The sequence below is a fragment of the Simochromis diagramma genome, unplaced genomic scaffold (assembly GCF_900408965.1).
Source record: "Simochromis diagramma unplaced genomic scaffold, fSimDia1.1 OVJJ01000606.1, whole genome shotgun sequence".
NCBI classification, from domain to species: domain Eukaryota; kingdom Metazoa; phylum Chordata; class Actinopteri; order Cichliformes; family Cichlidae; genus Simochromis; species Simochromis diagramma.
The window spans coordinates 998,222-1,023,665 of NW_024387233.1; the positions used below are offsets into that span (position 1 = coordinate 998,222).

Below are 25,444 nucleotides of genomic sequence, written 5' to 3' on the forward strand. Positions count from 1 at the left end.
TGCCAGAAAGTGATTGCCGTCCGCGGGAGCGCGCGCAGCTGCTTAAAGCTGCAGCGCCCGGATTACTTCCGTTGCCAGCTACTTCCGTGCAAGTGATATAACGTGGGGGAAAAAAAACCCAAACACATTTATGCCTTTGTTATTAGGCAAAGGTATGCATTTATGGAGCTTTAATTTTTAAAGTTAGGCGTACCGGTGCGCTCATGTCAAAAAGTTAGTCTAGAGCCCTGCTCACAGTAAAGTTAGCTCGGTGCTTACCTTTAGATGAGCCCACAAACCGAGAGAAACTCCGTGATGAAGTTGTGGCTACGTCCACACGTACACGGGTATTTTGAAAACGGAGATTTCAAAATAGTCAAAACGGACTTTTCGAAAGTATCCACCCTGGCAGGCGTTTTTCAGTGTCCGAAAACGCCGTTTACGTGTGGACGAAAGGTGCAAACACATAGAAAAATCTGCGTTTTCAAAAATACCCAGGAAACAGATGCGGGAAACGTTGGTAGTGGTATAGTTTGTAGTGATGGTCCGCTTGAAGCTGACGCTCCGGTGCGTGTGTCAAAAAAATCAACACACTGCTTCAGAAGCTCTGTGTCGAAGCTTGATTCGTTTGGCCAGAGTCACGTGATCAGTGACGTCCGAAGCTTCGTTTAGAACGTGACTGCTTCGGGGTCTCGTTCAATGGTTTATAGGGAAGTGAATAATTCGCAGGATTTGTGGAGTGTTTTGATGGTGACAGGTAGCAAACCACTGATATTTCTACTGATAGACATGGAGCCAGCGAGGAGGAGAGGAGGTTCTGTTGTGTGGGAGAATTTTGAGTAGATTTTGGTCATTCGGGTGGGTTTTCCAGCTTTGTGTTCTGGCTGTTTGCTTTTGTTTTGTGCGTGTTTATTTTATCTGAAAATGGGAAAAACTCAAAATGTCAAAAATCTGTTTTTCATAATATAAATATCATCAAATATCTTTAGAAAAACTTCCATTTGACTCTTTACATTTAATGTTAAAATATATATTTTATTTTTCAATTAATCTTAAAATGTTAGTCTGCCAAATGTGCAGCAATTTAATGTATTTATTCTCTTTAGCTGATAGTTGGTGGGGCCCAGGTAGACTGTATAATTGCATCTCTACCAGTTTCTCTGCACTCCAGCCTCTTCTGTTCCATGTGAAGGGATTTTCCTTAATGCAGGAGAAATTATCTCCACGAAAAGGAACAGTTTCAGCCATCGCACAGTGGAACAAATTCTCTTCTTAAATAAAAATGAAAAAGGGTTACCTTAAATGCATCATGCTTTTAGTTTGCAAGTTCATAAGCATTTTCCATTTCACAATCAATTCTACCCCCAGGTCAAAAATATGTATAGGAAAATTTCCCCAATATAATATTATTTATAAATACACCCATCTTGCGATTAATTTCACAAGTGCATGGAGGCAGGACCTCACAGCAGAAGCATACTCCATAATGTGTTGTACATTATTATATGCATATTATATGTAACGTGGTGGTTTCCAATTATTGTATTTACCAACATCAAGAAGTGAAAAGCAAAGAAAGACCACACAATGGTGCATGTTTAAACAAGGAAAATTTGCTGGTCGAAATTATTTATTAAACAAATAAAACACATTTTTTAACCCCCAAAAATAGACGTTCAAAGCAACACAACGGTGGCCCAATATCAGACAGAATTCCACTCTGTAGAGTGAGTGGGCAATCATAATGAAGCAGTTGGTTTTATTTTGTGGATTCAAGCTGCTCTTCATATTTTTGGCCACCAGATGTCACCAGAGAGGACTGTGTTGAAAAGCTTCGAGTAATGAACCGTTTTTCAATACAAGCTTCAGAAAGCTTCATTTGGCCATCACTAATAGTTTGTTTTGCTCCTCTGAGTTCACTACTTTACTCGCTGTGGATGAAAAATTGATATGATTATTAGTGTTAGTAGGACAGAGATTAAGAGTAGAATATGGCACAAAATGAAGGAACGCTGGCAAAAGCAATGGGAGGAAGAGAGGAAAGGGTGATGGTTTTACAAAATCCAAAGGAAAGTGGGAGACATGAGAAGTACAGGAAGAAACAGGAGAGAGTAGACTGTTATATCTCGACTTAGATTCGGACACACTGGTTTTAATACCACATTACTTTTAATAGGAAAACACTGTACAGTGGAGTGTGACTGCAGTAGGGAACAGGAAATAATAGAATGTATTGCATTGTCAGAAGTATGATATTGAAAGAAGACAACTAATCAAAAAGCTGGACGATATGAGAGTAAAACTGGACTTGATTTATTTATTTTGCATGAGCTCTATAAGTAAAAGCTACTTTTCCAGCTATCCAAAAACATGCATCTCAACTGGAAACTCAAAGTCACCCACTGAAAACTGACTTAATTTGAAAATAAAAGAGACCATTTAAAGATTCAACCAATGCTGATATTTGAATCTATCCAAAACATGTCTAGTTAATGATAAAGGACTGAACAGGTCTCCTTTTTGTTTTTGCTTCTTGATTAAAAAAAAGGACAAATATACTTGCCTACATATGCTATTCTACATGCTTTTAAACCGTTTAAAATTACAATTCATAGTTTTATATGTGCATTATATAATGTTAAATTACTATTAAACAAATGACTGACTAAGTATTTCAGGCTTTAGTTTACTTCAGCCATATATCATATAAATCAGGTATCATACAAAAGTGAAAATAGCTTCAAATACAGTCATGACAATAAGAGAATATGACTTTAAGGACTTAACAACATTACTTCAGTTATAGTACACCAACATCAGATAGGGGGCTAGGATGTTTTATTCTAAACATGAACTACTGTTACAGCAACAGACATGGACTACATGCCCCACAAAACAAACACATGCCTGCTCCTCTCGTTAGCTGAAATGAACTGCTGGCATATTTGTTTTACATCTATACTGTCCAGTCTCTCCTGGTGGACATGGCATCACATTACTCATGGTTACATACAATTTTAGACTGATGTGGACCAAGCCTAGCGCCTACTTGCCAGCCTTGAGACCTCAGAATTAGGGAGACATTCAAATGGGCTGGGGGGAAATACATGTACATATATATACAAAAAACTTGAATCTTACAGTGTTTATTTATCGGATAAAATAAGTTAAATGTCACCGTTATTATTGTCCGGCCGGAAACAGGCCGGGGGTGTCCAAATTCAGAGGCTGCGCCCACCTGAGGACCCGGCCTTTGTGGTCTAAGTGGGCCGGGTCCTCCGAAAGCCAGGTAGACCGGAAATGAATGACTGTGAATTTGGACGGTCTAGCCTTCAGAATTACGTCACCTGCCGTCTGCTCCTTGCTGTCTAAAATATAACCAGACGCTGGCGTAGATGGTCGAATAAACTGCTGTTTTCACATAGCAGTTTATTCAGCTGTGTGAAAACCCGGGAGGAATCCTCCCGAGAGATTAATAAAGTTTTATTTAATTTAATAAGTTTAGTCTCAGCCAAAACGATTTACTCACCAACAAATAAAACACAACTAAAACACTGAAAAAGGCCAAACAATAACATGTTTAAGTTATTTGACGTTTACACAGCTACATTCTCGCCTGAAAATGTGTTAAAAGGGCGACCGTGGCTCAGGGGGTTGGGAATCGCATCTGTAACCGGAAGGTCGCCGGTTCGATCCCTGGGCTCTCTGTCCAGGTCGTTGTGTCCCTGGGCAAGACACTTTACCCTACCGCCTACTGGTGTTGGCCAGAGGGGCCGATGGCGCGATATGGCAGCCTCGCTTCTGTCAGTCTGCCCCAGGGCAGCTGTGGCTACAACTGTAGCTGCCTCCACCAGTGTGTGAATGTGAGAATGAATGAATAGTGGAATTGTAAAGCGCTTTGGGTGCCTTGAAAAGCGCTATATAAATCCAATCCATTATTAAAAGTTTATTTTGCGACCCAGAAAGAGTAATAAGAGTAATATTAAAACTAAGTAGCTGCAGTAATAGTAGCCATTGTTGGAAACTGGAATTGGCTGGGCCGGTCTGGGATATGGTTTTCAGTTTTGTTGTCCGGGTATAAAATCGGGAGAAATTGGGGGGAGAATGGTCGCCCCGGGAGATTTTCGGGAGGGGCACTGAAATTCGGGATTCCCCGGAAAAATCGGGAGTGTTGGCATGTATGGCCTAGCATAGCCTGTAACGTTATTGTGACGGACACATTATATGAGTGAACTTGACTTTAAGTGACTTACAGGTTTCTTTGAAAAACAATTTCTTATATCCAGGTTCTTCCTTTTTGCTGCCATCCTTCTCTCCTCCTTGCAGCGCAGGTTTGTTTGCCGCTCCTGAAACTAAACAGAGCTCCCTGAAAAGCTCAGCCAATCACATTGGCCATATTTGTCACATGACGTAGGACTTCAGTAGAGAACGTAATTTAATTCTTTCTGCACCGCTCGCTGAACGAGACCCTGACAGATCTTTTTTTTTTTCTTACCATCGGGTTTGTTTTTCTTTACTCGAAGAGATCAAATTATTGGTGGGGACAATTCAATAATTGCTGGATATTGGTGGGGACATGTCCCTTCCGTCCATGCCAAATCTACGCCCTTGGTTCTCCATCATCAAAGTAGATGGAGCTTGGAAAGAAAGCGAATGGACTTCTTTAGGTTTCATGAAGATGTTGCATCTCTCACCCCACTGTTGGCAGTCACCCATCTCCAATGCAGTTTTGAGATGGGTGACTTTGAAAGCTCAGAGCAGGCGGCAGACCTGCATGCACAAGCGCAAACAATGTGCGGTAAATGCGGGAAGCTTGCACCAGCCTGTAGGCTGTACGGAAAGTCAGAGAGGGACATCATTCTTCTTCTGCGGCGGTTGCCAGCTTAAATTTTGGTGTTTTGTCACCACCTGCTTGTCTTCACAGCTCACAGAGTATTTGAGCGCTCACCGTTTATTTTTCTTCATATCTAAAAAAAGGCTGAAAGTGGAGTCCTGGCACTGCAGAAATCCCCCTGCACGAAAATATTAAAACACACACTACACACACTTTTACTTCTGTATTTTTAACTAGGGTTTCTCCTGCTTGTGCATCACCTTCCTCCCTCAAAATGCATCACTGCATTTAATCCTGCTTGTTCTGTCTTTAACTTTGAAACCACTTCCCTTGTATTTTCACAAGCCATATGATACATGGAAATCCAAACAGTTATCATGACTGACATGAGTTTTTAATAACTGCATATTGTATGCCAAAAACATTAAAGTAATCAGTTCATTAGTGATTCTATTATATATATACTGTAGGGTATTTACCTCAAGCTTTGATGTTGTAATTAAAATTAAATTGAGCACTTGATAAGAACCATATTTGACATTTATAAGATACTGAGCAGTAAGTACCAGAGTCAAAACTGCACGTAAGCTAATTTTGTGTATATTTTATTATTTATAGGATCAATAAAAACCTTTTTTTGTACTTTTATCTCCTCATGCAGCAAAACAAACTCAAATTTTAAAACAACAAAGACATTTATAGGACATTTCACATGAGTAAACTAGAACAGAAATGGCGCAGCACCGACTCCACTGACAAGAATCAGGAGGTTCTGACAGAATTCTGCTGCTATTTATTGCACAGTTTAAGTAAAATCAGAAGACCTAATAAATAAATAAATAAATAAATAACAACAATTCAAAGGAAGTCTCTGCAAATGCTGGCTGCCAGCTTCAGACAGGTGTGTTTTTTCACCTCCATTATTCAGTGGGAGACATGGATATTTCAAAATCTGCTAAGTTCTGACAGGCAGTTAGCAAAGGTTCCACCTAGTGGAGAAAATACATATTGCTGTAACAATAAAGCTTTAGCACTAATTGTTACACTTCATATCCTTTATTACAAACAACTGTTTTTAGAATACTTACAGAATTAAGCGCTGCTATATGAACATGTACATGCTGCTAAAAGGTTTTGTTAAAGCAACATTTAGACAAGCCGCAAGTTAAGTGTTCATACACAGCTAGCAAAGCTTAACTGGTTGTGCTTTTGCCAAAACCAGAGACAACAAAAATGCATGCAGTCAATTTAATCCATGAAACGAAATAAAAAGTATGTACTAGGTTAACCAACTACATCTGCTGAGGTTCTGGAATCTCAAAGGCTTTAAGCACAAATATTTGAAATTAGGTACACTAGAATAAAGATGTGAAACACCAGTTTTTTGCAGGAAAAAAAGTTTCTTGTTGTTAATTTTAAGTAATGTGTAAGTAAATTCAGAGAATGCATGAGTAACTTTAAGTATTGCATAATTTTAGGTATTTTATCAGGATGGAGACAAATTTTACTCTGAGTAATTTTGATTTCTTGGTATGTAGCTTATAAATGTATAAGGTGACTATAAACATCTGATTATGTAAAACAAAGCCTCAGATTAGCATACAGTCTACATATTCATTTCTTTGAAGCATCCAGTACAACACGGTGTAAATGCAGCTGTTATCAGGAAGTAACTAGTTTACATGGTAAATTTCATTGTCTGTACTTCTGGATCAAATCCTCAAAGCAAACATCACATCTGTAGTCTTTCTATTTACTTGATAATCCTAACAGTCCCGGTACTGTACTAATACTTAGCTGAATACTTTAAAAGTTTACCAATACTTGCTTGCACCAGAGGTCATAACTGATCTGATGGACTTTCTCGCAGTAACACTAAACAGGAGATTAAAGCTGAATTCTGTGAAGCCTGATCTTAAACTTTGAAAGTTTGACCCAATGGTCTGGCAGTTTTGTCACAGCAGTGTGCGCAGTATTCATGTGTTGGTGTGTTTTTAGAGCACACTGCACTCTGAATGTTTTTCCACAAAGGTCAGCACAATAATGCTTACATCTGCAGTTTGCATTATTATTATTCAGTTCATGTGCAGTTACGGTGTTAACGTCATTTTAACGAGATTAATGCTAACAGCACTATTTTTTACATGATAAAAACTACCAAAGAACTTTCCACTCTGAGCACAACTTAAAGGTTTAATTCCAGCTTAGATAAGCTTATGCAAACTTAAGATGCTAATCTGACCAAAGGACTTGCAACATTGATGGCAGTTGAAAGGTTTCACTCCAGCGTGGATGATCTGATGTTCTCCTCACTTGGCACAGCTACATCTTTCACCACGGCTGTCTTCCTCTGCTTATCCACCACTACTATGTACATTCACAGCATAAGAGGCCATCCAGGTGGGTCTCTTTACATTGCTTTCACGTCCTTTTACGTCAACACCTTGCAGTCTAGTGGTCATAGCCAGAGTGCCAACACTTCTTATTAGCCTGCACCCACGTGCACTTCTGACCTGTAGTCAGTTGACTGAAGTAGGTGCACTGAAACAGATAGTGCTCAGAGTTGGAGCGGTACGAACAATACACCTGTCACTCCTCTGACTTGCTGCTTGACGGTGAAGGGAACTCTGGTGCTGTGTCGTGTTCTGGCGCATCAGAAACTGCTTGTCAAATAGAATTTACTACAGCACAGAGTAGGAGCGTCAAAGCCAGAATGTGGTGTGAAGAAAAGGGGAGGCATAGGTGCTCTGTATGTTTTGTTGTTCCCTGCATGTTTGATGAAAAAAGATGTCAAAGTACCAGCTCCATCTGATGTCCCTTGATTTCTTCACCGTTTACAATCCAGTACAGTACAGTGAGCTTAGTAGAAAAGTCTTACAGATCCATTTCTTGGATGGTATTTGTTTGGTGATGGTTAATCCTCCTGCACTCTGCTTTATAATCCAACTGCAAATCCTTAGTATAATCCCATCTTCCAGGTGTGTCTGCTCTGCACAGAGTTCGGAGGAAGGACGATTGAATCTTCTCAAAACACTGATTATTGGATTATCTCCATGGATCCCTATCACTCACCCTCCCTCTATGAGCAAGTCTGAACATGCCAGTATACGTGCTGTGAGACTTACACTTCTTTTCAGTATTCACCACATGTTGAATATTCAAAATCAATGCAGAATTAGTTCTCAGTCATACAATATATCTATTACAACTTAACCCCATTTCTTCAAGTAGCTTTTCCTTCTGCAAGCCACCAATGCAAATAAGAATGTGTTCTTCAGCCTAATTAAATAATGGCTACACAGGCACGCTCACTGACTCACAAGAGGTATTTCTGCAACTTTATAACACAAGTACTACTACCACCAAATATTACTGTTTTGAAGGGAAGAGACTAAAATGTAACTGGGACATTTTGGAGCATGAAGAGCTTCTAGGAAAAATACTTGTTATATATATGCTGTATATGCAGATTCTTATATTTGAACTTTATTACTCACTGCAAGCCCAGAAACACTACCTCATCAGATCTAACTGTGATATTAGCTGACACCCTTTACAGGAGATTTCATCTGAACTCTGTGGAGCCTGATCTCAAGGCTTTTAAGTCCATCCCTGCAACCAGAAGAGGAGATTTTCATCTCTTCGGATTCACTGTGACCAAATGATGGGAGTGATTTCAGCCCTGTATGATCATGTTGATGTTTGCACAGAGCAGATAATGAAGTGAATGTTTTTGCACATTGGTCACACTGAAACTGTTTATTTACAGCGTGGGATCGTTTGTGTCTGGAGTATGAACTGAGATTCTTGAAGCTTTTGTCACACTGGTCACAGCTGTAGTTTCCTTCAGTGTGTGTACGTTCATGAAGTATACGGCTATTTGAATGAGAGAAGCTTTTGTCACAGTATGTGCACTTGTATGGTTTCTCTCCTGTGTGGACTCGTTTATGTGCTTTAAGCTGACCTGCAGTGGTGAAGGATGACCCACACTGGTCACAGACGTGCTTTTTAACCCCACTGTGAATGAGTTCATGGCGTTTTAATGCACTAGGTGTGGGGAAGCCTCTGCCACATTCTTTGCAGTAGTTCAACTTTTGTCCAGTATGTCCACGTTGATGTATTTTTAGATTCCTTTGATGATAGAAAGTTTTTCCACAAAGGTCACAGTGAAATACTTTCCCGCCACCACAGTGATGACAGGGTTGAGAACTGGATCCATCTGTGTCGCTCTGCTTCTAAACAAAGACACAAAGACAGTGTAAGTCAGTCCTTCAACATTTTTATCCTGAATGTCACTTAAAAAAAAAAGAAAGAAAGAAAAGAGTCCCTACATCATTTTTATGGTTTCAATTATAACATTTAGGTTATGTTACAGATGACTACCAAAACTGGAGACTCCTCAACTTCCTGGCACTGTGACCCTCATTCACTGGCGACGCCACCGGGGTCAACAGAACAACTGAACTTTCAAGCAAATTGCCCAATCCTATACCATGATAATAACAATGTAATAATAGAGATTGACAGACCACGTGACTTTCGCGCATTGCATGCCGGGAACTCGTGGCAAAACAATCCAAGTACCTGCATCAAACGCAAGCATTTGCAGCACCGCAAAACGTTCATTCTTCGGTTCCAATAAATTCTTGCTTTTTCTTTGCCCCCCAAAAAGGTATGTACAAAACGAAGGAGAACAATGCCGGTCCGTACAAAGACAGACTTGATGAAAAGTCAAAGAAAAGATACGAGGAAAAAAATCTAACCAGTGAAAGGGTCAGACCCTTACGAGCACACAGAGTGGACAAAAGACGTTAGCGTGCTGCCCAACTTTCACCACGCTCATATTTATAATTATACGGTTCTTGGAGTGAGTGCATACACCCGTGAAGTTTAGTAACTTCAGGTCACTGCAACAAGCACAGGTACAGTTTACCGACGGATGGGTGCAGGACCTTGAAATGCACCGTGTAGAAAGTAAAGACCATCGTACATATCATAAGTTTACCAGTCTCACAAATCGTCTTCATAAATACACATTCGTTAACAGTTTATTAATAGGACCTTTGAGCTCAACGGTAATTAATTAGTAGTGGAAATAATTTCTGGTAGCATCACAGAAATGTAGCAGTGACAATAATACTGTATGCTGTAATCATACTGGGCAATTAGTGATACAAAAAAACCTGTTTTACCCTGTGAATAAAAGTATATGTTTTTGTCTATGTACCATGGTAATAACAGAAGCGAAACACAATATTGTGTCAGGACAATTTACTATTTATGCACAATAAACACAGGAGCGACAATTTCTGTTCAGCGCCAGACTTGCTTGTAACCTATATCACTAATTATGTTAAGAAAAATGACGCATTAACTACAACAGCAGACTGACCTTTGTGGAAATGCTTGGAGCAGACTAACCTGTGAGCTGGAGTGTTCTGGGACGTTATATTTTGTCTTTGAATGGCTGCAATCCAGTCGGCTCTTTGTTACTTCGGAAACATGGCTCAAACAATTTCTCTTCAACGACGTAATCCGATAACAACCGATCTCTTTACCCGTCGGCTTTCCGTGGCTGTCATGCGACCGGCTATTGCAGTTAATAATACAACAGCTTCTTGACATTTTTTGTGTTTCTTTTTATCGCTGTATAACTGATTTCAATTGAAAGCCTGCGTGCGCTTGTACCTCTTGCCACGAGTTCCCAGAATTCTTTGCGGTTTTACACCTGAGTGACGTCACATTTTCAATCTCTATACAGTGGTACCACAACAAGTAACAGTAATTCCACATCACATAACATCACTCTAATACTGACACAATTCTGCAGCAATACAGCAATAAGGCCACTGTAATGAAAAGTTTAAAGTAAATCTGAGTGCAAAAATAGATCTGACTGCTGGGTCCATCTGACAAGAAGGACAGGAATATGGTACTGTTGAAATCCTACTACACATACAGACACATAAATTCAATCCATTGCATCCTTAAACAACAGTCTATATTACCGGCAACAAGTCAGACTCACTCCCGATGGGTGTTGGACTCGCTGCCCTTTGTCACAAATTCTACCAGTAGTAATAGTAGACATAACGATGACCAGTACTACAAAATGCAATTTTTATTTCAAAAAATGTAAGCAAATTCACAACTGAAACTAAATTGGATGACTCAAACAGTGTCCCATTTAAATGCAGTAGAATTACTAACATGCGAACACAATTGAATGAGCAGAGTTGTTCCAAACAGTCAGGCTAAAATGACAAGATAAAAATATAAATACATACCTCACAGTAACTGCACTTGTAGAGTCTCTTTCTGGTGTGGATCTGTTGGTGTTCTTTCAGGGAATGTGGATATTTAAAAGCCTTCTCACACAGGTCACATTTATAGGATCTCTCTTCGGTGTGGGTAATTTTGTGGATTTGTAAGTTTGCATATGTTGTAAACCATTTGTCACACTGAACACAGCAGTACACATCCTCTCCAGTGTGAATGCGTTGGTGTTTATTTCGGCGTCCAAGGTTGTTAAAGGTTTTCCCACAAAAGTCACAGCTGTACGCCTTAATTCCAGAGTGGGAAACTTGATGAGTCTGTAAGGCATCATTGCGAGTATAAGATTTACCGCACTGATCACACTTGTAAGCCTTAACTCCACTGTGGATGAGTTGGTGATTTTTTAGCCCACTCTTCTGTCTAAAAGGTTTTCCACACAAGTCACAGCTGAATGGTTTCTCTCCAGTGTGGATGAGCGTATGACTATTTAGGTTATTCTTTAGAGTAAAACACTTTCCACACAGGTTACACTTGAATGGTTTAACTCCACTGTGAATGCGTTTGTGTGTCTTTAAGGTATTCCTCAAACTAAAAGATTTTCCACACAAGTCACAGCTGAACGGTCTCTCTCCAGTGTGAATGACTTGATGTCTTCTTAGGTTAGACTTTACAGTAAAATCCTTCCCACACTCCTCACAGCTGTATTTTTTCTCTCCCTTTCTTCTGTGAGGTTTGTCGGCCTCCTGAGAGCGCTGACTTCTCGCTCCATGTTGGTCCTGCAGTGACAGAGATACAAACAGAGGCAGTGAGTGAAACGCAGTCATGGAACAAACCGAAACTTCAAACTCCTTCAAACTAGTTTTAAACCTGAAGGTTGAAACAAAATCAAGGCTGTCAAAAACAATGTTTACAGTCAGGCTCAGCACAGATGAGAATTCAAGCAGAAATTCTGTGAACTATTTGAATATCTTTCAGAGATTGTCCTGGTCATATATCAAATCAAATCAAATCACTTTTATTGTCACATCACATGTGCAGGTACACTGGTACAGTACATGTGAGTGAAATTCTTGTGTGCGAGATTTACAAGCAACAGAGGTGTGCAAAGTACAATAACATAAGAACAAGCAAAATATAAGAATGGCTAAATCTGAGAGTTATATGAATAAATATATGTACAATATAAGAGTGTATGCATATTACTGAATGTGAATACTAAATATGTATGTCTACGTGTGTGTGTGTATATGTGTGTGTGTGTATACATATTTTACAAATTAAATAGAGTAAAACAATAAAATAAATATATAAAATATACAGTGGTTGGTAGTTGACATGTGCAAAACAAGTGGCATTACTGTACAGTATGGAGTGCATAATGTTGAAGTTCCAGTAGTGAAGCTGAGGTGTCTATGACGTGTTCAGCAGTCTGATGGCCTGATGGAAGAAGCTGTCTCTCAGTCTGCTGGTTCGGGACCGGATGCTGCAGAACCTCCTTCCTGATGGAAGCAGTCTGAACAGTTTATGGCTGGGGTGACTGGAGTCCTTGATGATCCTCCCCGCTTTCCTCAGGCAGCGCTTCCTGTAGATGTCTTGGAGGGAGGGAAGCTCACCTCCGATTATCCGTTCAGAACACCGCACTACTCGCTGGAGAGCTTTGCGGTTGTAGGCGGTGCTGTTGCCATACCAGGTGGTGATGCATCCAGTGAGGATGCTCTCAATGTGGGCGACCGTGGCTCAGGGGGTTGGGAAGCGTATCTGTCGCCGGTTCAATCCCCGGGCTCTCCGTCCTGGTCGTTGTGTCCTTGGGCAAGACACTTTACCCTACCGCCTACTGGTGTTGGCCAGAGGGGCCGATGGCGCGATATGGCAGCCTCGCTTCTGTCAGTCTGCCCCAGGGCAGCTGTGGCTACAACCGTAGCTTGTGTGTGAATGTGAGAGTGAATGAATAGTGGCATTGTAAAGCGCTTTGGGTGCCTTGAAAAGCGCTATATAAATCCAGTCCATTATTAAATGGCACAGCGATAGAAGGTCCTGAGGATGCGGGGGTTCATGCCGAATCTTTTCAGTCTCCTGAGAAAGAAGAGGCGCTGCTGCGCCTTCTTCACTGTTTTGTTTGTGTGTACTGACCACGTAAGATCCTCAGCCAGATGTACACCAAGGAACCGGAAGCTGCTCACTCTCTCCACAGCAGCGCCATTGATGGTGATGGGGGTGTGTACTTCTCTGCACCTCCGGAAGTCCACTATCAACTCCTTTGTCTTTGCAACGTTGAGGGTGAGATGGTTGTCTTGACACCAGTGGGTCAGGGCGCTGACCTCCTCCCTGTAGGCCGTCTCATCACCGTTGGTGATAAGACCCACCACTGTAGTGTCGTCCGCAAACTTCACAATGATGTTGAAGTTGTTAGTGGCTGTGCAGTCGTAGGTGTAGAGTGAGTATAGGAGAGGGCTCAGTACACACCCCTGTGGAGCACCAGTGTTCAGTGCGATGGGGGATGAGGTGATGCTGCCCAGTCTGACCACTTGGCGTCTGTCAGACAGGAAGTTAAGGATCCAGCTGCAGAGGGAGCTGCTCAGTCCTAGATCCTGCAGTTTCCTGTCCAGCTTCGAGGGAACGATGGGTATATCAGGATTGTGATGCATTAGATGAGCCCAGTGAAATATAGAGCATTCCCAGAGTATTTTAATTTAACAAAACACCAGCACTTGGTGTCCCTGGTATCAATTTACTCACGCAGATTTGACTGCAGGTGCCATGTAACTACAGCAACAACTGTGACTGGCCTCTCTAGTACAGTTAATTCACGGTCTCAATATAAGAAATGTTAATCTCGGCATCAATAAAAGGACACATTCGTTGAGAAAAGTACTGAACACACGGGAATGTCCAAAGAAGACAAATATCGTTTCTCCTAAAAATAATGGCCACAACAAACAGGATATAGGAGGGGGATAAAACACCAGGACAGCCACAAACATAAATGCTGGCAACGACGTAGACTGCTTATGTAGAGCTTATAATTTAACATACGAAGATTGACCACATAAGTCTAAGTCAGCCAACACTCTGTCATGTTGGAAATAACTCTTTATTTTTCAGTATATTTTTCAGTAAGCAGATAGTGACAAACATGCCTGCTGCGCCCAAACTTTAAAGAGCCACTTTACATCATTTCTGCCAATAAACAACAAAGCAGTCTCTCCATGGTATTTCTCATTCAACGGACAGAGAGCACAAAGACGACTGCCACCAGCTGCAGTGAGTCTGTTGACCCACAGAAAAGTGAGATACTTTCCATGTGGAGGGGCGTGGCCTGCAGTGCCGTGCAGGGAAGGCAGACGCACCTGCACGGCATCCGTAATCACGCCCGCCGACTTAAATATTGTACTGGGTCCTGTGGTTGTGGTAATGTTGAGCTGACAGCGGAAGAGCTGCAGCTCTGTGTGTGCTAATAAAGAATGCTGTAAAGCATGGTAATGTCACCGGGTCTGCACGGCAGACCCAGGACTGGGCCAGCAGAGGGAGGGGCCGGTGCAAATGGTGGCCGACCTAGTGTCACCAGTGACTTCAACATGATCTCCTTTTATCTAAATTACATATGAGCAGAAATGCAGGACAAGAGAGCCATACTTAAAAAATGCTTTAAAAATTATTGTTTAATTGATTGATGTTTTTGTTCCCGTTTCTTATTAAAGTCTGATCTTTTTTCTTGTTTTAATTTCAGAGATTCTCTATGTGTGAATATACTGAGGTTGAGAAAGAATAACAACACTAAGCCTGATGTTACCTGAGACCGTAATAAAACCAACAGCAGCCGATAAAGTGCACATAGTTATATCACTGTAGCTTAGCAGTGATATTGTGCTGACCTTTTGTGTTGAACTCATTGTTTCCTCTGTAGTGGCCGACCTGAGTACAGGTGGGTGAAAATGTTCCTCTGCTGCTCCGTCAGACTCTTCTCCTCCTGCTGAACAGCTGGGACACAAAACAGATCTTTGTTAGGCAACCATTTTGATCCTTGACACAAAAAAAAAGAACCTACGCAAATTAACATTAAGAAGATTGACTTGTTCCAGCAGCTGCAGGGTGGTTTCTGCAGGCTGAAGAACAGCAGTCACTGCAGGAATAAACATCTGCACATTGATTGTCTATTAGAGGAACAAAGTGAATGCAGACACACACAGACTCTCTCCAAACCCGCAGAATAAAAGCTGTCCAGCTCTGTGTGTCCATCAAAATGTTTTTTACAAATCCTGCTGGAAACAATGTTGTTACAGCTGCAGTCAAAGCAAGATGGAAATATTTGAGAAGGAAATGTTTAATCCAATCAAACCAAAAGTCTTAACAGGTATACACAGAATAACTGCAGTTTGGTTCCCCATTATACAGGGAGTGCAGAATTATTAGGCAAATGAGTATTTTGTCCACATCATCCTCTTCATGCATGTTGTCTTACTCCAAGCTGTATAGGCTTGAAAGCCTACTACCAATTAAGCATATTAGGTGATGTGCATCTCTGTAATGAGAAGGGGTGTGGTCTAATGACATCAACACCCTATATCAGGTGTGCATAATTATTAGGCAACTTCCTTTCCTTTGGCAAAATGGGTCAAAAGAAGGACTTGACAGGCTCAGAAAAGGCAAAAATAGTGAGATATCTTGCAGAGGGATGCAGCAGTCTCAAAATTGCAAAGCTTCTGAAGCGTGATCATCGAACAATCAAGCGTTTCATTCAAAATAGTCAACAGGGTCGCAAGAAGCGTGTGGAAAAACCAAGGCGCAAAATAACTGCCCATGAACTGAGAAAAGTCAAGCGTGCAGCTGCCAAGATGCCACTTGCCACCAGTTTGGCCATATTTCAGAGCTGCAACATCACTGGAGTGCCCAAAAGCACAAGGTGTGCAATACTCAGAGACATGGCCAAGGTAAGAAAGGCTGAAAGACGACCACCACTGAACAAGACACACAAGCTGAAACGTCAAGACTGGGCCAAGAAATATCTCAAGACTGGTTTTTCTACGGTTTTATGGACTGATGAAATGAGAGTGAGTCTTGATGGGCCAGATGGATGGGCCCGTGGCTGGATTGGTAAAGGGCAGAGAGCTCCAGTCCGACTCAGACGCCAGCAAGGTGGAGGTGGAGTACTGGTTTGGGCTGGTATCATCAAAGATGAGCTTGTGGGGCCTTTTCGGGTTGAGGATGGAGTCAAGCTCAACTCCCAGTCCTACTGCCAGTTTCTGGAAGACACCTTCTTCAAGCAGTGGTACAGGAAGAAGTCTGCATCCTTCAAGAAAAACATGATGTTCATGCAGGACAATGCTCCATCACACGCGTCCAAGTACTCCACAGCGTGGCTGGCAAGAAAGGGTATAAAAGAAGAAAAACTAATGACATGGCCTCCTTGTTCACCTGATCTGAACCCCATTGAGAACCTGTGGTCCATCATCAAATGTGAGATTTACAAGGAGGGAAAACAGTACACCTCTCTGAACAGTGTCTGGGAGGCTGTGGTTGCTGCTGCACGCAATGTTGATGGTGAACAGATCAAAACACTGACAGAATCCATGGATGGCAGGCTTTTGAGTGTCCTTGCAAAGAAAGGTGGCTATATTGGTCGCTGATTTGTTTTTGTTTTGTTTTTGAATGTCAGAAATGTATATTTGTGAATGTGGAGATGTTATATTGGTTTCACTGGTAAAAATAAATAATTGAAATGGGTATATATTTGTTTTTTGTTAAGTTGCCTAATAATTCTGCACAGTAATAGTCACCTGCACACACAGATATCCCCCTAAAATAGCTAAAACTAAAAACAAACTAAAAACTACTTCAAAAACATTCAGCTTTGATATTAATGAGTTTTTGGGTTCATTGAGAACATGGTTGTTGTTCAATAATAACATTATTCCTCAAAATTACAACTTGCCTAATAATTCTGCACTCCCTGTAGCTTCAGAATTGACGTTTGTGACAGCAGGTGCACAAACAAGGTGATCAATTTATCCCTACCAAGTTAAAACAAAACTATTCTAAAATAATTAAAGAGTGAGGATGTCAAAGTTATTGAGAGAAAATAAATTTCTCTTCCCCAAGTCATATATGAGATCTGCCCAACTGATCACACAACTGAAGTGTAATCTGGACGTGAACGCCTGTGTATTTTGTGAAAACAAACCTGAAAGCCTGAATCACTCCTGGCTGCAGTCCAGTGGGATTCAGTTACCACGCTTAATGACCTCGTGAAAACCAGCCTATTATTTTACGTGTTTAGTAGCCATATACATGTAGAAACGTGTCTGTACAGCAATACCACATAACCTGTGCTATATTTTATAATCTAAGCATCTAAGTCTTTAAAAGGAATAAAAAAAGAGATGAGAGTGTTTATGATAACACATTTCTCCTACTTGCCTCCACACAATGAGCCGTACATAACGATGTAGATGCGCAGACCTTTTTAGAGAGTCGCCCTTTAAAAAGAGCTGCAGTGATCGCGGTCAGCGCTCCTTTTGTCTCCTCTGCTCCTCAGTTTGTTCTCCTTCAGCGTGTAAACCATAAACGGCAGGAGACCTGCAGCAGTGAGCAGCGTCCAGCTTCCGAAGCGTGGATCGCGACACCCAGGTCACGTGACCAGGACTTAAACCTTTGGCGTAATCAAGTCAAAATGATATAAATATATTTGAATGGCTACTGTCACATGACAGAAAGCGAGAGACAAAGAGTGGTGAGCTCCATTGACTCCCATCAGCAGAGAGAGGGGGAGAGAGCCACACACTGCGCTGTGAATTCATTCAAATCTCTCAATAAACGCGCCTCTGCTTTTAAACAACACAGGATGAAATCTTCAGCTCGGGCTCCATCCGCTCTTTTTTCTACTTTCACCTGAAAAGAAATTGCCGAATCGTTTGACGTCATTGTCACGCTAACCCGTTACCCACGCGCTGCGCAGCCGTGACGATATGCGCTTCCTGTGTGAATATATCATAAACAAAAGGACACAGATTCACTGTGGAAAATCCACAGCAGTGTGAAGTACAGGAAGGTTTCCTCGTGTTCAGAGGCTGTTGAGCAGAGGAGGATTTAAAGATGTGCGTGAAATTGACGATCTGTCAGAATTATCTAGGCCAGCGTCTGGCTTTTATTGGCAGTGTGTAGAACAAACCCGATGACACGAACTGACAGAAAGCTAAAAGTCAACCAAACACATGCAACGTTGCAAAACCAGCTGTAAACCTGTGTGCTTATTACAGTAAACACAGCATCCTTTCTCTGTGTGTTTCGCATCATAAACTGACTTCTAAATAGATTTATTCTGAGCAACACAAACAATAAAAGATGGAATATTTTGCTGAAGCACAAAGTTTTCTGTCTTTAACCGTCTCAGTATTTTTCTTTCCTTGTTTTGCGGGATTTCTCCAAAACGTGTAGACCGCAGCTACTGACAGTCTGGTACAATAAGTAGTTTGTTGGGGTTGTGCAGGGCTCGTCTGCGTCACTCAGCAGCATCCATCAACATGTAATGGTAGCCGAAATGGCCAGTAGGTGTCAATGTGGAGATGGGTTTCTGATTATTTCAGACGGGTCGGATGTTGCGGTGTTTCACGCTTTGCACATTCAGGATCTACCCAAGACTAACCGAACTGACATTAAAGTTTGCTCAGTTCTTACCCTACAACCCACAAACCGAGAGAAGGGGTGAAGCTGGAAGCAGGGAGCAGAAACCCACGTGGCTATCTGTAGACCCATCCCATTTCCGGCGTATTCCACCGGACACGAAGCCAGTAGCGCAGACAGGGGAGCACGAGAGTTGAGGGCAAGCACCAGAAAGAAGTCCCTCCTTTTCCTGATCACTTCACCTTAACACGGATGAAAAACGTCATGACGTGAAGGAAAGATGCGAAGATAGATAGATAGATAGATAGATAGATAGAGCCTCGCTACATGCTTCCTAACCGCGGCGGGGGATTCTCTGACCGGCTGGAGCGGCATCTAATAACCGACTCGCAAAATAAAGCAAAATAAAAACAAACCAACAAACACGAAAACACCAGACATTATGATACAGACTTATAATTTACACCGATGTTTTTTTTGAAATTCTATACACGTTAAGTGAGCGCGAGAGCCCTCGGTGCGCTTGCTTGTTGCTGAAGTCAAAGTAAACTTTATTGTCATCTCCGCTACAGACAGAGAAACGAGACGACGAGGCTCCAGTTACAACAATGCAAGTAAACAAACAATAAATATAAGAAGAGTAAGAAAATAAATATACACATTAGGACTCGGGGTAAAGGGATCAATAACAATTTAAAACTTATAATTTACAGTTTGATGATTTAAAGTCTCACACACAACCTGTTGAAGGGGGAGGGAGACCCGCTGCTTCCAGATAGAGCACATTTCATTCATAATGTTGTAAATGTAAGTCCATTATGTATTCATGATTTGTTCCTGGATTGTGCCAAGTCCCAGAAATAAACCTTAGACAAAGTGAATATGTGAACTAAGGTGTAGGTCTATTAGGTTATGTTGTGGTGATCCTCGGGTTTGTGTTCATACTAGTGCAAAATTAAAACCAATGGAAGATGGAAAACCAACAACTTCCCACTACGATGAATCAAGGTTTGACCACATTGTTTTTGGAGCCAAATAAGGACCTCTTAATGATTGATAATTGAAGACCAAATAGTTTATTGATGATTTATATGATGATTTAAAAATATTTGCTCTAATTTTAGCTAACAGACTTAAGATGGTTGTTGACTCGTTATTTATGAAACACAATCTGGCTTTATGCCCAAAGGACATATAACAATATCAGATTGGTTTTAGATATGCTGGATTATTCTGACCTAATAAATAGCAGTGGTTTCATATTATTTTTAGACTTCTACAAGGCCTTCGATACGGTGGAGCATGAATTTATATTTCAAGCTCTAGATAGATATGGTTTTGGTACTTACTTTCTACTTTACTTTAAAGCATTATAACAATAACAGCAGTGTCAAATTAACAAACAGTACTTCACCCAGATTTAACATACAAAGAGGGAAAAGACGAGGCTGTCCCAAAACAGGTCCCTGTACCTGTTTTTGTTAATTGCCCAACTATTGTTTAACCATATGAAGTCAATCAATGTAAAAGGCATATCGCTAATTGGCAAAGATTTACACATAACACAGGTAGCTGATGACACTACATTATTCCTAAAAGATGAGTATCAAATTTCTATTACTATTGAAACAATCTCCACCTTTCCCAAAGTTTCTGGATTGTACTTGAATATTCCTAAATGTGAACTTATGGCGATAAAAGAATGTTCAAAAACAGCTTTGTGTAACCTTCCAATAAAACAAGAAGTTCGTTATTTAGGTATTTGAATAACCAAAAACCAGGAAAGAAGAATTGATCAAAATTTCTATCTTATTCTAGTGAAACTCAAACACAGATTTACTCTGTGGCTCTCAAGAGATTTATCATTAAAAGGCAGAGTATTAAAAACTAAAGCAGATGGTATCTCTCATCTTACATACGCTGCATTGGCATTGCACCTTGATAATAAACTCATAAAAGAGGTTGATAAGTTACTTTTCAACTTTATTTGGAAAAATAGGACACACTACATTTTTTTTTTTTTTTTTTAAAAACAGTTCTTATGAACTTATGAGTTGGTTTAGGAATAATATTGTTTTAGTCGACCGATTATTAAATTCCAATGGTATGCTTTTTTCCTATGAAGAATTTTGTCTACATTTCAATTTAGGTATAAATTGTGATGATTATACAAAAACATTTGGCTCAATACCATCACAGGTTTGTATGCTTTTTAAGAATAAACCTAATATCACTTCATTCCACAGGCCGTTGGCATTTCCAATTCAAACTTTCGTTGGAAGATGTGCTTTTCTAAGAATTCTAAAAACAACAACAAATCTATCAGATCTTTATTTCAGGATAGTATAACCACAGAACCGTATGTAATTTTTTTTCTGGAACCGGTTGTCTGACGATATTATGTGGAACGAAGTTTGGAAGACGAAGTTTTTAATTACCAACAAAGTTAAAGACATTTATTATAAATTAATACACAGAATTTACCCATCTAAAGATTATCTTCACAGCAAATTCAAATTAGACATTGATGCAAACTGCAGATTTTGTCAAAAGTGCAAGAATACATTTCAACATTGACAACAGATGTGTGATTAACTTGTTAATCTTAATGGCTAAATGTCATATTCACAAATCCAAACGTTTAGGAAGACATCCCTCTTTTTATGTATTTTCCTATGAGCTTGTGCAATATCTTAATTCAATTAAGAACTCTACTAACCCAAAAGCTATAAAAACTATGGTTCTGTGTGAAAAAAATGAAGATCCTTCAATCACTTTACTCTTTGCTTTAATCAGTTAAACTTTTCCCCCTAGCAGGTTCCCCCTGTAGGTTCTGAATAATGTTTATTTGTTTGTTTATTATATCCAATGTTTTGTAAGCATAACACCTTTAGTATAGTACTGTTTAACTCTAGTTTGTATTGTACTGATGTTTAAATAAAGGTTTGTTTAAAAAAAAGAAGAAGAAGCAGCAGGGGGAGGAGACGAAGAAGAAGGGGTGTGCGTACTGTGCTCTTTGCTGTGTCTTTCCGCCGTTTTAAAAATGGGCACTTTTTGAAGAACCCGCATCAAAGTATTGTGGAGAAGCGTCGTGTTAAATCTAATTGATGAACGGCTTTTTGTCAGGTATGTATCGCAGCTGCGAAGACGAACGTACGTTCTCCTGTTAGGTTACAGCTGGTAGGAAGGTGCGTTCAGTGTCTCTTTGTAATTTTAAGATTCCATATCAAACGAGATGAAACAGTTATTTCTGGATGCGCAATTGTTCGCTGAGTTTGGTAACAATGTGTTTTTGTAAACCACGTGATGATTTAAGTCATTTAATCTTTACAGAACATGTGAGCGAGGCTAATAGAGCAATCTTTTTATGTTTAGTAAACTGACGTTTCTAAATGTAACTGCTTTTATTTCATTAGTTCTGACGAGGACAGCTGAGTGATGTTGTTGGTGAGCTTGGATTAAATAATCTCTAAACAAAGAGCTTGTCCTCGTGGTGACTGACTTGGGGAGTGGAGGTCAGTGAGCCCATTGTCTCTGCTGGTCCGACTCCAAGTACAAAGCCGGCCCGCTCGCCCCCTCCTGAGTCTGAGAGGAGATCCAGAGTAAGTCAGTTATAACTACACTGGTTGCTTAACTTCATCATTTTCTACAGGGTCTCTCTCTCTTAGCTCATTTTGGTTTGATTTCTGCCTTCTGTTTAGCCTCTCTGTTTGTCTGTCTCAGTACTTTAATGTTTTAAGAATAAGAATAGGAATAACTTTATTTATCCCGAGGGAAATTCTTTTGTCATGTACATGCTCAAAGCAGCAGGAGAGACAGAGGAACAGATGAATAAGATATAAGATATACAATACATACAATAAGAATAGTAGTATACAGTAATATACAGTAGTATATTACTTTTATCATTTCAGTTAAACTCTTTGTTTCCCTTCATATGAAGGAGATGTCTGTGGAGTGATCTATGTGGAGATTGTGGGAAATATACATGTAGCAGTATTTCAATAAGTGTCAATAAATCAAGAAGCAAAAGAATATTTAAACTAAAACACATTAAAAGAAGTGTTTTGCTTGTAACTGCATACGTGCCTGCACAGGGGCGGTTAGAACAGGATGTACTCAGGATGTGGCATACACGATCACGGGCCTCATAACGAACAACAGGAAACAGCTGGGGGTGAAAGGGTCTCGAAACTGCATTCTAAGTGTTGTAAAAAGGAGATGCAGCTAACTGTCGCTGATGCATGATATGTAACTTGCTCGTGCATCTCGGGTGTGTACAACCCTTTAAATAAAGAAGTTCTCGTGCTTCCTCTTTTTCTCAGGGTTCCTGGGCCGTTGACCTGGTATTTTCAGTTCTTGTTCATTGTTTATCCTCTGCATGTTCTACTTCCTGTTTTGTTGTGTTAGCCTTACTCTGTGCATTACCGTATGTTCTAGCTCCCTTCCCATTTATCATTAGTTCATTATGCTCAGCTGTTCTCTCACCTGTCTCTAACCACTCATTTTTCAGCCTGTGTATTTATGTTCCTCAGTTCCACCAGTCCAGTGTCTTATCATTGATGTTGATGTTATGTTGTCGTTCCCGTCTGTGTTCAGTTATTTAGCCAGCCACTCAGTCTCTCAGTCAGCTAGTCAGTCTTGCCGTTGCTGCTTTGTCCATTCACTCGCTCCAATAAATCCTCTTTGTTCTGCACCGTGAGTCCTGCGTTTGGGTCGTCTCTTCCACGCCTCCACACATCTGTGAGATCTACCCGACTACACTGAGGGTGGTATCATGTACGTCTCCCACATATGTGCTTAATACATAATTGTTGTGTACTGGACCTGATCTGAGTATTGGTTGTTTGTTCTCAGCCCAACATAAAACAATCGGGACAAGAGGCTCAGCATGACCTCATTAAAAATCCACTTTTCTTCTTTCATATTCTTTCTGACGTCTTTTCTTGTGTAAGCTGCTAACTCTTGTGATGGACATTTCTTTATTTTATGTGTTGATCATATGTTTTGACAAAATGACTTTAGTAATATCTATAGTACATTTTGTGTGGCTTTGTTCTACATACAGGAAAACATCAAATATGTATTTCACAGGTTATTCCAAACACAGATGGGTATTGTGAGTGAGTTGGACTGACACTCCCAGGCACCATGAGACATGAGGCAGATAGTGAGACTCCTTCTCGTTATCTCCAGGGAGGAGGTGTTGAGATGAAAATATTTGAAGTGCCTCAATTCTATGCTTTATATTAACTAAAATGCCATATAAGCATATAGTGTAGTATTAAGTGGCCCTGAAAAATAAAGACATTAGACTACGTGTCCTTGAGGGGTAGAATGCTGTAGACCAGCGGTCCCCAACCTTTTTTGCACCACGGACCGGTTTATGCCCGACAATATTTTCATGGACCGGCCTTTAAGGTGTTGCAGATAAATACAACACAGTACTATTTAGATACAGAAAAGTTTATATAATTATTTAGCCTTGTTGCACAAACAAGCCTGCATAACTTAATAAATATAGAATTTGAAAAGTAACAAATGGTATCTAAAAAGATACACTAGCTACTAGATACATGTTCTGAAGAGTTTTGGCAAATAACCATTTGACATGTCCGTCTCACCTGCTCTTGTTCCATCTCTGTTCTGTCCTCATTCTCCATCTCTCTCTCTGTTCCTCTCTCTCCCTCTTTGTGCTGACAATCAAGCCAAACACCAACATCATCAAATATACAGTTGAAACCAGATATTTACACACTCTTCAGATAAAAAAAAAAAAAAAAAATTTTAATTGTAACATCAAATCAGACTAAATGTTTATTTTTTTTTAGATTGATAAATATAAAAAACATATTTGTTAACTTTAAGAGTAAAGAGAGAAACTATCTGTATTTCTTAATTGCAAATGGCATCTAAATTGTATTCAAAATTGAGCCACACTTATGGAGCTCCACAATTCTGTTCCTGGTGTTTTGGTTGACATCTCTTGATTTTCCCATGTCAAAGAAACAGGCTCTGTGTTTTGCCTTATATACATCCACAGCTGTGCCACCAATTTTCTCACATGGCCTCTACTAACCTATCAGAAGCTTCTTCAGCTCAGAATGGAATCGTCTGGAGTTTTCTTATTAATTAACAATAAACTTAGTGTACATGTACTCCTAAATTTGATGAAAGTGATAAAAAACAGAAAGCTCTGTCTCTCTCTCTCTTTATTCTGACATTTAACTAATTTAAAATATATTTCAATATTTATTTATCTAAAACAAAACAAGTTTACTCTAAATTGATTTTTAACAGTAAAAAAATGTTTTTATGTTTTCTCCCTAAAGTGTATCTAAATATCTGGTTTTAACTAGAGATAGACCGATCCGATATTACCAGTATCGGTATCTGTCTTATACTGACATAAATTACTGGATCGGATATCGGAGAAAAATAAAAAATGTAATCCGATCCATTAAATATCACGAAAGCACCTCACAAAACTTGCAACACGCCGTAACTCACCTCAGAACGTTAGCACGTCGGAGCAGTATGCATCACGTGATAGAGCGGCTGTGGCATGCAGGACCTGTGGTGGTCTGGATAGCATTTGGAGCTTCGCTAGCAACCCGGCATTTCATCTCCGACAAAGTTATCCCCGAGAGAAGTAAAGCAAGTGTGTAAGTCCATCTCTGAATGTTTGTAAAGCATTCCCACGTTAAGCTTAATAACCGATATATGGAGCGACTGCCT

At 40.2% G+C, this 25,444-nt stretch overlaps 2 protein-coding genes and 1 long non-coding RNA gene across 5 annotated transcripts in view; 2 read left to right on the plus strand and 1 right to left on the minus strand.

Moving 5' to 3' along the window:
- The window catches only part of LOC120746939 (gastrula zinc finger protein XlCGF8.2DB-like), a 175,440-nt gene that overhangs the window by 136,299 nt on the left and 13,697 nt on the right, over window positions 1–25,444 (plus strand). The window lies entirely within an intron of this gene.
- On the minus strand, window positions 4,280–18,866 carry LOC120746930 (zinc finger protein 271-like). 3 transcript variants are annotated; one of them, XM_040052490.1, is made up of 4 exons: window positions 17,546–18,866; window positions 14,962–15,067; window positions 11,101–11,865; window positions 4,280–9,048 (listed from the first exon to the last, which is right to left on the minus strand). In XM_040052490.1, the coding sequence occupies exons 2-4, from the start codon at window positions 14,977–14,979 to the stop codon at window positions 8,353–8,355; spliced, it is 1,479 nt and encodes a 492-aa protein (XP_039908424.1). In that variant the 5' UTR covers window positions 14,980–15,067; window positions 17,546–18,866; the 3' UTR covers window positions 4,280–8,352. The 3 variants fall into 3 exon arrangements, with proteins under 3 accessions (XP_039908424.1, XP_039908425.1, XP_039908423.1); XM_040052491.1 differs by having other exon boundaries at window positions 18,761–18,860; XM_040052489.1 differs by lacking the exons at window positions 14,962–15,067; window positions 17,546–18,866 and having other exon boundaries at window positions 11,101–12,158.
- Window positions 21,652–22,998, plus strand: LOC120746954. The gene is made up of 2 exons (XR_005698985.1): window positions 21,652–21,832; window positions 22,123–22,998. It is a non-coding gene; the product is annotated as an uncharacterized LOC120746954 (long non-coding RNA).

What these genes read in the sequence shown, in the direction of transcription:
- LOC120746930 (XM_040052489.1), bottom strand. Translation starts at nt 11,913, where the DNA reads ATGACTGCGTTTCACTCACTGCCTCTGTTTGTATCTCTGTCACTGCAG. An exon ending in ACAAGTGCAGTTACTGTGAG is followed by an intron (nt 9,049 to 11,100) that starts GTATGTATTTAT and finishes GTCTTTGTTTAG; the next exon opens with AAGCAGAGCGACACAGATGG.